The following is a 15189-nucleotide window of genomic DNA, read 5'->3' on the forward strand; positions in this document are numbered from 1 at the left end:
GATTTAATCAGGTCGGACTGAAAGAGCAGCTGCGTGATAAGTGCGAGCTTTGAGTGCAACAGACAGAGTCACAAACAACTCTGGATTGCCGTTACTCACCACATTAAACAAAAAAAAAACTAATTTGTATCAATCAGCGACGGCAAACGTTTGCAGAAAATACCGCAATAAAGTTGTCTGCCGCTAAAACCAATTGGCTTCTCGCATTCTGATTGTATTCATCAAATGCAACGTGATCCTCTCCTCGTCGTGACGGGAGACACAAACACATCCAGAATGAGCAAACACAAATCTATGCCGGGACACACATTCTCCTGATCGCATGCGGCTCAGACCGACGATGGCGGACACGTGATGAACGAACAGCAGGTCAACATGTTCGGAGATGGGAGAAATGTTGCAGCGTGTCACCACAGATGGAGCCTATATTACAGTGCCACATGTCATTAAATAAAAATAAAGAGGAAACTGCGGTAAATCTAATACCTGATCTTCTTTTGTGCTGTTTGGGTAATGTATAAGTACCTTTATACAATCCTTTAAGAGAGTAGAGTAGTAAACAAGTTAAAACATACTCAAACAACTCATGGCAAAAGCAAAAAAGTTATTTTGTTGCTCTGGAAAATTGGCTGAATTTAAGAAACGTGCAATCATTTGCATGATAAAAGTTTATGCTACCATCATCATTGAGTAAATAAGGATGGAATAAACTGTAACCTCTATAAAGAGGACAACCTCAGCGTCTTCCTCACATACAAAGCTGACCTGATGTATTATTATTGCACTATAAACACATAATTGTATTCTCAGAAATACATTGTCTGTGATAGTCCCTTATTCAGATACATTCTGGCTCATTACGTTGGAGCAGCAAACGTCTTTCTGCTCCACACAGATCTACGTGCCGACACGTCTTCAGTGCGGCTGCAGAAACAGCAGAGAGGCAGACTGAGCTCAACGCAGTGGAAATGATTGCAGGGGGACGGCTTTTCTGAGTTACTGCTCTTAGTGATCATCCCAATCATCGTTGTTATTATTGTTCCCCGTGGAGCTCTAGAAAGAGGCAGAACTCAACACGTAAAGATAAAATATACCTCTCGTGTCAGCGATGATGCAAAGAGATTTAATTGCCTTACATCATTGGGTGATCGCTAAACCACTCATAAAAATGTAAATATCGTTTGTTTTCTCTGAATTAATGTTACTCCACCCTTTGGTTTACTGCATGTGGGTCATTTGTGCACAGTGGCACTCCTCCCCACCCCAAGTTTACCTTTCATTAAAATTATTTAAATTCTGTCCAATAATAGAAGTTATCTCCGACACTTATAGAGGTGCAGAATGAATAATTTGTTACCTGCTTCCCCTCTCAAGGCTTTCTCCACAGCTACGCCCCTCTCCTCCAGCTGCCTCTGCTTCTCCTCCACCTGCTCCAGCTGTCTCTGGATGATCTGAACGGACAAAGGAGTCGTGTTGTTAACAAAGTGCATAAACACAGTACATTACGAGTTATCGTTCATGGCTGCACAGAATAATTTCTACCACTAATCACAACTTTTATGTGCGACAAGTTTGGAAGGGAGGCGTCCACAGAGGTTCACTAATGCAACAGTTTAGCCTCATTAAAAATAACCGTATGGGGGCACAGTGGGAGGGCTGCTAATTAAAGTCTACGAGCACACAGGGCAAATATTTCATGGATTTCACCGAAAACGGTTCATATTTCATAGTTCTCCCCCATTCAGCCCACACTCACACACACTCTCTCTCTCTCGGCCCCTTGTGTTTGACTTTAAATGGGAGGCAATGAGGGATGCAGCCTGTCGCTTGTTGTTGGCCGATGCCACAATGGCCGGTGAAGTACAACCACTGCGACTTAAACCTACTTCACTATCAATATCATGGGACATTTTGTATTAAGAATGTTTCATAATTAAAATGATCAATGATTAGGAGGTGTACGAAATGAACAGAAATGGCTCAATCCGAAAGTCTCCCCCCATCCTCCCTCAGATTCTGACCACTTTGCTGAACTTTTATCAGTGCCATGCAGCTAAAGAGCTGAACAAGAAGTGTGGTTTGTGTTCTGCAAATAGCCACTAAAAGGAAGCAGCGTTTAGACGGGCTAACCGCAGCTTCCAGAGGAAGGCTTAAGCTGCAGCTTAGCGCCGCGCCGGTGGACTGGAAACCTCAGTGCTGAGTTTCAACGTCAATGACAGTGAATTTAACACCCAAAGTCTGAAAGTGACTGAAATTTAAGACCGTGTCAGAAATAAGAACCAGCCACCATCCAAAATGCAGGTGAAACTCGCGAGCGGTTTGCTAGAGAAAGAAAACACGGTGATCTAATGAGTGAGTGGTCGATTTTGAAATCCAGGAGGCAGTTGGACAATAAAATATATTCCCTAATAGTGTACATAAAACAAAAACACAACTACAAGACAATACAGACTACCTGTAAAAAAAATAATAACTTTGCAGCCTGATTCCAGCATGAGGCAAACACTACGTACATTACATTACTACGCTGTTTTGAAGTAGTTCGTGCACAAAATGAGTAATGATTCTGTGAAACCGGCACAAAGGAATGCATCCAACCCACTTTCAAGAAGACATCAGAAGACTGCAGCCGATGGCCTGCAGCTTTGAGTCCTTAATCACATCAGCATGCAAACGAGGTCACAATGACAACAGTCAGGTGTGATGTTAGCCATCTACGCTATCTCTTCCTCGCGTTAGCCAGCATGGAATAGTATTTCGTCATACAAATTATAATACCAACGGAACCTTTGACCTGACGATGGAGCTAAATGAGGAAAATTTAGAGGATTATTCATCCAGAGGAAAGTCAGTACACTCGATAGGCGCTGCGACGTTCGACCAAGGAATGTCCACCGCTCAGAGGCGATGGAGCAAAGGTCAGCACGGGTCAGTTACCTGGGCTCGGTGCAGCCTCTTGAGTTCCTCCTGCTTGGCTTGCCGTCGTGCAGCTTTCTGGACCCTCCGTGTCAGCTTGGCATTTAGCTCTTCCTCGGTGTAGGTTTTCTGGTGCAATAACAACAAAAGCAAAACAAATCGGGTCATTAAAGTCTCACGCACAAGCTACTTCTATAAGGCGCGGAGTCCACGGGGCCCTGGCCCCTCAGAGAGAAGGAGAGGGAGGGGGGGGGGGGGGGGGAACTGACTACATCTTGCAGAAGGCGAGGGACAACAAAAACAAATCTAGCTCTGGATATTTCAGACTTCACTCCACAGGATCTACATACAACACTTATTATCAAGTTCGCACTCTCCCTTGATGACACAGCAGGTGAAAAAGCCATTAGCGGAGTGGTGAGGACATAAAAAGCCGCCGCGAGTCGAGAGAAAGAGAGAACAGCGCTGCGAGGAAAAAGGTCACAGCTATTCCTGTATGTATCCAGGCGGGAGCGACAGTGCCGCAGTGGCAGATAGAGGCAGGTTAATATCGTCCCGGTCAGAGAGGAACGGACCCTCGTATCGAGAGACCCAGGAGGCACCGTTGTGGCCGGAGAAGCGAACGCTAATTGGAAGAGTCGCGTTTTAACAGAGCGGATGTGCAGCAGTGAGGGTGCGACTGCCACATGCATACAAAGAGCACGAGGTGTTATGACAGTAGACCGGCACATGCGCTGAGGGCTCGGGGGAGGGGGGGGGGTGTGTTATCGATGGGAACGTATGTAATACTACCTTTGTGGCGTACGATCTCTTGAACGCCAGTGCGTGAGGGACATATACAGACTTGGGGAAGACAAAACAAAAAAGGGAGGAAACGATGATGATTAAATGGGTTAATGATTATGTTGAATTGGTAAAAAATAAAAACAAACAAACAAACAAACTAAACATAAAATATGATAATTTAAGCTGGTGCAATGTTAATATCCCACACCAACACACAAAATGGCACAGTGCAGTGACATTTTATACATCCATGTTAATCAGAAATGAGTCAATTGTAAAACATATTGTAAGAAAAACAGACTTTTCCGATTCTAACACAGAGCAGACGGACAGTCGGTTATTGTCTCTAAGGCGATACATCTAATGCACTCACGGATCTACAGAGCTGAACGGTCACACGAGACGCGTCTACTTGATTCCAGCGGGCTCTCTGAGGCCGCATGAGGCACAACGCAGCTTTGACCGCCCCCCCCCGGAGCTGCGTACGGTCCAAATTCAGATCAATATTAGTAGAAAAACAACTGAATGTAAACTCTTTTTTTCTTAAATGTGTTTACGGTTGATGAAGTCATGCCTCTGGCCCTGAACCCGACAGCACCGATCTAAACCACCAGACACACACACACTGAGCTGCAGTGGAGGCAAACATTTTGAATTTCACTCTCACATAATGAAGGCAAATGGATTCATGTAGGAACTCTTAGGATGGAAATTATAGAAATGCTGAATTTCTGATTAGTCCTAATATGCCATGTCCATATTTAATGAATCCAATCTTTGGAATAATTTCCTCATTTAGTAATTTGGTTGATGATGACGTGAACAAGTATATTGTGGGGCTGCATTTTTTTTTTTTATCATGATTACCTGGGGGCAAGAATGTAAACAAGGATTGTATGAAGTACTGAGGAATAATTTGAGGCGAGTAATAAACCAGATGTTGAGGTATTTTATTGAACGAAATCAATAAAATACCTCAACAGCTTAGTGTACTTTACACTGTAAAATATAATAGATTTGCCTCTTTACAGAACTATGTTTGGAAGAAATTCAAAATCCTTTAACCCATCTCTGCACAATACCTCTTCATTGTCCTTCTCTTTTTCTCGGTCAACCTCTTTCTCCTGCTCTCTTTTATTATGACTCTCTTTCAACCGCTTTCTTTCCTTTAACTCCCTCCTTCTCTCCTTCTGCAGTTTCTCCTCCTTAAACGCTTCCTTCTGCAGACCTGACACAAGGTCAAAGATGTCCAAGTGTTGCTGGCAGGGGAAGAAATCATTGAAAGAAAAAAATATATAATTTTCAAGAAGGAAGTTAAACAGCAGAGGATGCAATAGATGTCTACGCTCGATAAGCCCCAAACGTCCTCCGTCGCTCAATAGGATCGGGAATATCTACAACAACCAGAACCTAAACTTCCACAGATGTTCACAATCTCCGCGCCCCTGGAGTTGAGCTGAGCGGCTCCGAGCAGCTGGTCTCCACTGATAGCGGGCAGATGCTTTGCAGACGGAGGCGTCTCGGGTGGAGGCGAGCTGGGCTCGATGTGTCGCGGTGAAGATGCGACATGTGTTAACGCGTCCATTATTACTCACGTCTGCCTTTGACTTCTGGGAGGACCTCTCCAGAACGTCGTCGCAGGACAGGTCCGACTCCTCGGAGAAGCTCAAGTTCCTGCGTGATTTCAGGTCTGTAACAAGCAAACGAGGCTGTAAAACATACTCCGAACCGGCGTCACATTGACTAAACCGAACAACCTTTTCGTACCGGATGATCTCGCCAGAGGCGACGCTTTCTTCTTCCCAGAGTCCTGAGTGGTGGAGCTCGAGGACGGCGTGCTCGGACAAGATTTATCCTCCTTCTTCTTCTTCTTTTTGTCCTTCTTGTACCCTGAGAAGACCGCCTTCCACAGCGACTTGTGCTTGGGCGGAGTCTCGTCCGCCTCGGAGAGCCTGCCGCCGTCGTTCTTGGCTTTCTTCTCCTTCTTGTTCTTGCGCGGCGAGAAGAGGGAACTCCGCTTCTTGCTCTTGCTGGCGGAGGAGGAGCCGTCCGACGAGGCCGCCGAGCTGTCCAGGCTCTTGTTGCTGTTGAAGAAGCGCTCGGGCAGAGTCTCCGCCTTCTTCGACTCCAGGGCTTTCACGGCCGAGGACTTTGGCGATGCGGGCGACTTTTTGCTTTTTGCCGCGACGTCCGCGCTCACGCTCCACGCCACTTTGGGGGAGGCGCCCTTGTCCGCGTCGGACTCTTTCATTTTATTCAGCTGCTTGGCCATGGCGTCTTTCAGAGCTTGGCTCTTCACGGACTTCTCTCGGGCCTTCATCCTCTCCTCTGCGATCTCCTTGGCCTCCGGGGAGAACTGCGTCGCCCGCTGGTTCTTGAGCGCTTGGTTGACGGGGAAATTGGGTTTACCGTTTTCCATCGCCAGGGCCAGATGCAGCGGAGGTCTTTCCCTGCTGGGCTTGCTGGTGGGGGGAGTGTAGTACCGGCTCATGCTGGTTTCCGGCGTCCTCTCGTCGTAGGACTCCTCCACGTCGTCAGCGAACGGAATCTCCTCCACCGTCTCCACGAAGGACTTCCTCGCCTCCTGCGGACGGGGCTGCTTCTTCTTCTCCCTCATCACGACCGCCACCGGAGACGCTTGTGGTGCCGCCGGCGGCGGCGAGGACACCTTCCTGGGCGCGGGCACGGGTGCAGACGCGGGGCTCGGGTGGGTCCTCGGTGCGGGAACGGGGCTCTTGGCCTTCGCCGGCTCAGGCGGAGGCTTTCCTGTTCCGTTGCTCCAGGACACCTGGTTCCTCTGCTGCCGGAACACGGCTGGAGACTGGTTAGCGGGCACGGGGGGTGGCGGGCTGGAGGGCGGGGTGAGCATGACGGAGTCCGACGTGTTGAAGCCCTCGCTGTTTGCCGTGTGGCTGGTGGCCATGCTCCCGTTCAGGCCCAAGCCGGAGCTGCTGCTGGCGTCCCTCCGGTCCGAGCCGTTGCTCTTGGGCTCCGCGGGAGCAATGGGGGTGATGACCTGACCCTCGAGGGTGATGTTGAGTCTGCGGATGACGGCTCGGCCAGCGAAGGGGGGCTTCTGTTCCTCCGTCACGTCGGGGGCCTTAATGGGCGCGGAGTCCTGCGCGGGAGCGATAAGCACGCTCTTCTCCAGGATTTTACTGCTGCGGTCCAGCGGCGTCAGGCCGAGGCTCTTCCGGATCTCGGCACTCTTCATCCAAAACTCCTCGATGATATCCGTCTTTTTAGACGGCGTCTCCTCTGCGGAGGAATCCATTGACTTTGACGGCTCGGGCGAGCGCCTGTCCGTCTTGGCCAAGGGGGTGGAGGTGACGGCGGGGGCGGGCTGAGTTCTGACGGGGGAGTCGGAGGCGAGGGGCGACGAGGGTTCCTGGCAGGGCAACGGCTGAGCGCAGATTGGGGACAGGGGGTTGCCCGTGAGGGGGCAAATGGAGCGGTGGGGGTAGACGGGAGATGCAGCAGGCGCGCGGGGCTCCGGCGCGGCGGCGGGCTGAGAGCGGATCGGGGAGCAGATGGGGGACTCGCTGGCCGGAGGGCCGATCGGTGATCTGGTGAGAGGACTTGGGGGCGGCGAGGCAGCGGGAGGAGACGGGACGCAGGGGGCATCCTGGGCTGGAGCAGCGGGCGGGCACAGCGGGCTCGTGGCGGCTAAGGGAGGGGAAGGAGTGCGCCTCTCAGGCTTCATTTCCTCAGGTATGAACGGTTCTGGGAAGAAGCGCGTGCCGGGGGACGTCACCGCCGTTATCTGGAAAAAGAAACAGAAGATTAGGATGTAATCACAACGAAAGTCGCATAAACTCTATGTGGAATTAACTCACCTGTGAATCAGGATCCGGAGATTTGAGCCAGGGAAGAGGAAACTCTTCTTTCTGCAGGGGGCTGTCCCTGGATGGCTCTACGTGGAACAATAACAGTAATGCTTTTATTCATGTTAAAATATTTGTGGTGAATTTAGAGCATCATTAGGGACACGTACCAATACTGGAGGCCATTTGAAGACTTTCTGATTTCCCTTCATCCTCGGGAAGCACTTGCTGTGGCTGGTGCAAAAGAGCCTCAGCTTCCGCATCTGAAGGGATGTCATCTATAATAAAGACATAACAATTTGAAATATGGAACTGTTAGGGTGCATTATATTGTTAGTTATACTGTTCTTTTATCATAAAAGGAACCAAAACTGGAATTGATCCGGTTTTATTTGTGTGAGCGCTCACCCTGATCCATCTCTGTTCCCGGCTCCGTGTCTGGACCCTCGGCTTCTGCTTCCAGATCTTCATCCTCACAGGGCTCTGATGTGACAATTAAAAGCAGAGTCAGCGTGAGTGTCATTCTTTTTTTTAAATTTTTTTTTTTAGGAAAATTGTTGAGAGAACCAGAATTCAAATACTGTCTTGTCAAAAAGAGTTTAAGAGTGGAGCGCAGTTATAGGAAAAAATCAACGCATGAAATGGCAGGAAAACCAAATTCCATTGGTTTTATTTCAGCTTTAAGGAAAGCTCTATGGCAAGAAAATCATAGTTAGTTGAAGTACTCATGAAATCCTATAAAATCAGTCAACAAAGATCAACAAAGGTTTGGGCTCATGGCAGCATTAGTTATAGATACATGCAGCTATCCATCTTCAAATGTGCAAATGGATTACATTTGAACCAAGCAAAAGCCCAAAAAAAAAGACATTGGTTAAGTAAAGAGCAATAATCCTTCATTCGAAATAAATTGGATGGGAGAGGCTGAAAATAATCTATTCACTTTAAGAATAATAGTAACATTAACCATCACAGTAGACAGGCGTTTGTCCGTGTGGGTGTCTAGTGGGTCTCAGCACAAGGAGATTGCTCAGCTTTTAACCCCGAGTACAAGTGTTGCCTATGAATTCAAACATGTGCGTGGGACTCTCATTACATTCAGAAGAGCGTTTAAAAAGAAAATTCAATAAAAGACCTCAACAGCCTCGATATCTGAACTCTGCGCGAGTACAAGTGCCATTTCCAGGTTAGGGATTTTTAATTGTACATTAACGTCCTTTGCTCCGTGTACGCACCACACACCACGACCGCCATGTCCAACATAGCTGGCTAATAAATGTTAGAGAAGATACACGTTTCTGAAGTTTGGATGGAGAAGAACAAAGGGTGGGAGGTGAAACGAGACCCAAAGAGTGCAGGACTCTTCAGAGCGACAGCCTTGCGTCATGCAAGCTTGTGAGTTCACCGGCATCGGAGCGGGTCGGCAGCATGCTCCAGAAGAAAAAAAAACAAAAAAAAAAAAACGGCCAGACAGATAGAGGAGGAGGGTCTAGGACGGGAGGTCGTGATCCCTTATGAGTCTGTGCTACCTCCAGACATGGACTCCAACCAGACCCTCACTGCCTCGCGTCGGGCGGACGTGTGGGCGGGCGCTACGTTCAAACCAGATGACAACAACGAAGGGTAGAAATAACGGTAAAGTAATTAGACACATGGGAAGGAACATGGCAGAACACAAAAGAACAAAGCAGAACAAAACCAAAAAGGAACTGACAAGGGGGGTTATGAGGCGCACTGGGATGTGCTTAAAACACGAGGTTCACTGCCGCAACTCTGAACGACAAATTAAAAGGTGGAACACAAAATAAGACAAAATCAGAGATGGTGACAAACGACAGGTGAGTTAGTTTGGGAGGGGGGTGGGGGGCGCGGCTCCTCCCGTCGCAGACACAGAGACACAAAACGGAACAGCAGCAGCCGCACTGGGTGGGATGGGACGGCACAGCCTAAACTTAGATCCCGTGAGGCCTGAAGCCTCGGCCGGAACCTTCCCGGGGTCTTCAGCTCCTCTGGGTGGGTTACCTGTGCGGGGGGGCTGCGTGAGCTCAGAGGGTCGGGAGGGTTGGGAGGCCGAGGCCGGCGAGTCCAGGTGAGTTCTCACCAGACCTGGAATGGCCTGCGGATCCACCGGCTGAAGGATTTGTTGGATCTGCAGGTTTCGGGCTAAACGAGGCAGTCGGTGGAGTTGTGTTTGATGCCAAGAAGTCAGATGAAGGGAAATCAAGGCAGTTGAAAATAAAGAGGGTCAAGAGAAAAAGGAAAGAGAAAAAAAAGGCAGGGAGAGTTAGAATGCAGTGGCACTAAAAACACAAAGGGAGGCTGCATGCACTGGACTGCAAAAAGAAAAGAAAGAAATGATATTGACATGTTGAAAACAACAATGCTGCAACTCAATGCCAAGACATATCTGCAGCACCTACGGGGGGAACTCAGGTTAGTGCATTGAAGCCATAAAAAACAAAAACCGAGATACTACAGGTTAGTGTCTCACAGTAAAGAAACCCATTTTCAAACGCAAAGTCCTCGTTGAAACAGCAAACAACAAACCAAAAGAAAAAGCCACAAAGCACTTCTTTGTAAAAATCCTTTAAAAAAAGGAAACCCAAACCAGCGGGGATTATATTTCACGCTCACAGACACTGCAAACGCATCCACAGGCAGTTTTGCTGCTACCTTTAAATGTACCAACATCCTCTTGGTCTGTGAGGTGCTTCTCCAGCCAAAGGCCAGACTGCAGCTCTTTATCCCACGGGCAGTAGTCCCCCTCTGTCGGCAAGGGGACACGGAGGCCCAGCACAAAAACACAAAGACAGATACACACATTCATGCACGCTCACAAACACAGTGGACTTAGGGGCACGTGATGAAGAGGAGGTGGATGGAGACAAACTGCATTTACAATCTTTACAGGAACCGCCTTGAAGTCAAAGGCAAGGAGGGGTAAACAAACAAACTGATTTACCATCGCTAGACTCCTCATCGTCATCTTCGTCCTCATCTTCCTCCTCGTCCTCTTCGTCGTCCTCGTCTACTTCCCCGTCTCTGCTGGCGGCATCGGCCGGGGCCTCGCCCCCCTCCTCCTCCTCCTCCTCCTCTTCCTCCTCCTTGCCTTTGAGTTTAGCGTGGAGCTCTACCGCCTCCCTCCAGGGAACACCTCCGAGGTCCGAAGGGCTGAGAGGCTGCTGCTCCCCCTCCTCCAGATCCTGGTCCTCCTGCTCGTCCTCCTCCTCCATGTCTGACTCCGAGCTACTGTTGGAAAACACAGGTGGAGCAAAGCGTTAGAACAAGTAGGAGGGAAAACACGGACAGGCCGCAGGGTCAGTGGAGGACTTTTTGTTTTTGATTTTTGTAATTTGCAGGTGAACCTTCGAGGAAAAATGACATTTCCGTGTGCAAAAGCCAAAAATGGATTTAAGTTTTTCAATTTAATATCCTTTCTACGATTTAATGCTAGTTTATTTATTTTTTTGAAAACAACTTTTCAGTGTAAGTTTTTAATTTAGAAAAAACAACTCAATTTTGTTCAATATTGTTGCTGTTGGTTAGTGGATTTATTCATGAAAAACTAAATAGTTTGTCACTTAAATGGATAACTAATTTCAAGAAATGCAGACGTGAATAATGCAGATCCTATTGTGACTTTGTCCAACTATCAAAGCATCAGCATTTCTTATGCTTTTACCTGGAGCCCAGGTCGGCATCCGTGGGCTTGTCCAGCACGCTGCTGAGGTTGTGTTCTGCCAGCGTCTCCTCGGGCACCTCCTCCAGCTCCTCCTCCCTCTGCAGGGACAGACGGTAGTTCTCCAACTCGATGCGCTCCGGAGTTCCCCGCAGACGTTTGGCCAGGCCGGGCTCCTGCAGTCCGTTTACCCCCGGTGCTGGGGTCGTTGGCGGAGGCGAAGGGCGGAGGGGAAATGGCGTCATGGCATGAGGGTCAAGGTGGAGAGGGAGGTGGGCAGACGAAGGAGAGAACAAAAAAAGGCAACTGAGAATCATATTACATGCAACAGTAGAGAGGAGAGAAACTTCTGCGGTGTGGGAGCCGTGCAGGGCTGACTGAAAGACCACGCTGAAGATGTGCGTGAACAACACAACGCTCTGCATCCTTAACTCTGCTTTTAACCTGTGACGCTCGTTTCCGATTATTTTTCTTGTGCATTTGATCTTTTCCCGTAAAGTGCTTTTGAGTACCTTTTTAAAGTGCTACAGAAATCCAATGTATTATGTAAACGTAACAGTCTAGTGCATCAAAGCCATCAGACATCCAGGAAATGCAACTGCTGACTCTTCATGCACATTACTTTGTATTTTAAGAACAAACTGACAAGGACACACCGATTGCAGATCTACAACTGAATTTATTGCATTAGATTATTTTCCTACAGCAAATATTATCAACAAACACACATAAGTTTAACATTCTAAAATGATTCTGTATACTAGAGTCTTTAATACCAGATTGGTGCCTTGCCTTTTTCCCATCCTGAGAAGCAAATCTTTAAACTGTATATTTATTTACCTAACTTTATCTACTGTGTGTACATATATATTTGGATGATATGAATGAAATGGATGTAAATAATTTTTTTTTTTTTTTTTACAACATACTAAACTTTTTGTCCCTTAACTTATTCAAGCAGCCATTAAATTGCTCTCAAATTCAGAAATGAACCCATATAAATGCCACTTAAAAAAAGATAAGTGTGATAATGAATAATGAATGAGAGTTTTGATGCTGTAGAACATAAGACATGTTGACAAACAGCTGTACTGCTTTTTTGGGGGGGTGGGGGGGTGGGGGGGGGTGTTGGAGTTCCTCTAAATAAGGCAAAATGCCGGACAACGTAAAACCGAAGTGAAAATAACTAATTTCACCAAGTTAAAGGTCACTTTTTTTACTAAAACCAGAACTCAATAAAAAGGTTTGACCCGTGACCCTACAAATACCTCCTATAGTTGCATATCTAACCTAAATGTTTAAAATAAGAAATATTATTAACACTATTTTAGGAATTACTAAAACATGAGAAACACTGGAGCATAATGATTGCTAAATGTCTTTAGTTCTTACGTGTTAGTTTGGTTATTGTAACAGTATTTTGGATTTTACAGTCCAGTAAATAACTGCAGCAGGCCTTAACATAACTTAACTAACTTATAGTGCTCTTCTTTTGTTAATATTACCAGCCTGTTCAGCTCTTTCTAGTTTTGGTTGATCATACTTTACAATAATATACGATTCAGCAAAGATGAGAACGATATTAGGCGATCGGTCGAGGGATGCAAGACGACAGACGGGAAGGTCGGGAAGGGGGGGGGGGATCACAAGAGAACCAATCACAGGCACTAATTCAAGCACTAGTCAAGCTCTCAGTTTTAGGATGCTCTGATAGGAGGGGAAAGGTAAAGCTCACAAAAAGTACAGATACAGGCACTTTGTCACAGCATGGTGGGTTTAGTAGAAAGGACACTGTAGGCGCAAAACAGCTTATAGAGAAAGAAACATCACAACGCAGGCTCTAAAAGAAACACATCACACAGGAGGAGGTACAGCTAAAAGAAAGTGGAGGTTACAATCACAACAGAACAAAGCTTGGCTCTTCATTAAAACAGGCAGGAAAGTGTCGATGGAATTAACTTAGATGAACACATTGCTGATTGCGAGTTTTAAATGTTATTTTGAATAACAGCTGGTACATTACTGCCACATCTGTTAATAAAACCTGCACAGTAGGAGTTACAAATGGCTAATACTGTGCCTGACGAGCCGACCAGAAGGAACTCTGACCAACTCCGTTTTAATGACCAAGCCAAGAAGAATAAATAAATTAAAGATGCACCATTCAAATCTAAAATCCCAAGCTACAAAAATGTCTGCGAGAAAAAAAAAAAAAAAGGACTAGTGCATCTTCAAGGAGATAAATAAATCACTGAGACGGGGAATCACGAGGTTTCACATGAACAGGCCGCAGGTTCAGTGATTCATTACACGCAGCCAACTCTGCACAGTCCCACTGACATTAGTTGGCAAAGGGAGTAAGGAAAAGGAAGGAGGGACAAGAGAGTCATGCTAGAGGAGGTTGAGCAGGACGTTGATGGAGAAACAGCAGAAGAGGTAGATGCAGTAGGTACACAGAAAGGGGGAGTCTAGGGGGTTGCGGGCCACCTGATGGCAGGTCCAGGAGAGCGTGCGGCGGAGGGTACGCAGGCGGGCTCCCGTGCCCGTCACCAGACGGTAAGGCGCAGCCACCGCAGCGAGAGAGGAAAGCGGGGTACCTGAGGGCTGGAGCTCGGCCGAGGGCGCTGCAGCACCCGCCGCCGTCGCCGTCGTCGCCCTCCCGGGGGCATCCACGGTCGCCGTGGCAGATTGGGCCGCCTGGTTCTCCTGCACAGACAGACGAGGTCAACCGCGGCAATGTCCCCTGATGCTACTGCCACCCACATGTTAGCTTTTTTTTTTAGCTTTTAAACAAAAACAATACGCTGGTTTCAAGGCTGCGCCCGTGAATCCCACCGGGATCTAGTGCAGGGGAAACGGTACCTTAGCAGTGATGGGACCGGGGGAGGGAGCAGGCCTCTTTCTCTGAGCGTAGCCGGACAGACGGTAGCAGTAGTGGGGCTTGCAGTAAAATTTCCCTGTCGGGTAAAGGAAACACAAAGCGCATATGCAAATCAATTCAACTGAGAAATAAATATGTGCATTGCATAATCTGGAAAATATGAATCAGGATTCTGATTCCAAATCCCACGTAAGCTTGAAGCATACATGGGATTTCACTCTGGTTTATCCTTTGCTTTCCACATGCATTTCTTTTTTACAAATAAACCAAAAAATATAAAAATTATATGTATAGCCATTTACAATAAAAAGATCTTCCCTTCTGTCTCGGCTCAGAAGTCCCACGGCTAAATGTGAAAAACTGCCGCCTATCCTCGAGCAGCTCACAGACCAACTACGAGACTGAACGTGACTCTGAGGTCAATGTAATGTGATTCAACACAAGCCTTTGGGCTGAGCTTTACATGTTAAGAAAGGGTTGAAAAGTCATGTGGTTGTAGCATCTTTCAAATGAATCTGGCGGCCCACGTTTGTGCAGAAATGAGCGAAGTCCGGTGCAACTTGGTAAAGTGCACGTGTTGCTTTCAGCTCATTTATCTCTGTGCCTCCGGTAAACATCCACGGGGCAAACTGAGCCGACGTGACGATGCTGGGACAAGACGATGTCGCATGTGTACAGACTGTAAAGCCAAACAAACGAATGTAATTGTATTGAACTGGCTTTTTATTTTACTTATTTGTATTTGTTTGGTTGCTATCGGCTACAGTCGTTCGTTGGGAACTTCATGACAAACGAAACACGATGCACGAAAGTAATGGTCGGCAGCCTCACCGTCCTCGGCGTCGAAGGCGTAGGAGGACAGCCGCAGGGTGGTGCTGCAGTATTCGCACTTGAAGCAGCTGCGGTGGAAGAACTTCCCCTCGGCGCTCAGCCTCTCCATCACGTACACGCGCTTTCGGCAGAAGAAGCACACGTCGCTGCCGCCGATGTTGACGGGGAACTCCTTCCTGAGGGAGCCCTGCGGGAGGACAGCGCTGAGGGTCAGTTGTTGGGGAGAGAAGAGGCGTAAACGCGTCAAAGGATTTAGTGGAGGTCACATGGCA

The 15189-nt window shown here is 47.6% G+C and overlaps 1 protein-coding gene across 8 annotated transcripts in view; it reads right to left on the bottom strand.

Moving 5' to 3' along the window:
* Positions 1-15189, bottom strand: part of LOC120809321 (protein-methionine sulfoxide oxidase mical3a-like) — a 48798-nt gene that overhangs the window by 7582 nt on the left and 26027 nt on the right. For 3 of the 8 annotated variants that reach the window (XM_078082028.1, XM_078082027.1, XM_078082025.1), the window contains 15 exons: positions 14918-15104; positions 14068-14162; positions 13803-13911; positions 11209-11404; positions 10489-10775; positions 7935-8009; positions 7697-7804; positions 7539-7615; positions 5470-7465; positions 5298-5392; positions 4785-4961; positions 3709-3759; positions 2938-3045; positions 1358-1451; positions 487-537 (listed from right to left, as the gene is read on the bottom strand). In XM_078082028.1, coding sequence (XP_077938154.1) covers positions 487-537; positions 1358-1451; positions 2938-3045; positions 3709-3759; positions 4785-4961; positions 5298-5392; positions 5470-7465; positions 7539-7615; positions 7697-7804; positions 7935-8009; positions 10489-10775; positions 11209-11404; positions 13803-13911; positions 14068-14162; positions 14918-15104 — 3706 coding nt within the window. Of the gene's footprint in view, positions 1-486; positions 538-1357; positions 1452-2937; positions 3046-3708; positions 3760-4784; positions 4962-5297; positions 5393-5469; positions 7466-7538; positions 7616-7696; positions 7805-7934; positions 8010-9055; positions 9119-9548; positions 9690-10199; positions 10293-10488; positions 10776-11208; positions 11405-13802; positions 13912-14067; positions 14163-14917; positions 15105-15189 lie in introns of all 8 variants that reach the window. The other 5 variants (XM_078082022.1, XM_078082024.1, XM_078082023.1 and 2 more) reach the window with 5 other exon arrangements.

This window comes from Gasterosteus aculeatus, chromosome X, assembly GCF_964276395.1.
Source record: "Gasterosteus aculeatus chromosome X, fGasAcu3.hap1.1, whole genome shotgun sequence".
Lineage (NCBI taxonomy): Eukaryota > Metazoa > Chordata > Actinopteri > Perciformes > Gasterosteidae > Gasterosteus > Gasterosteus aculeatus.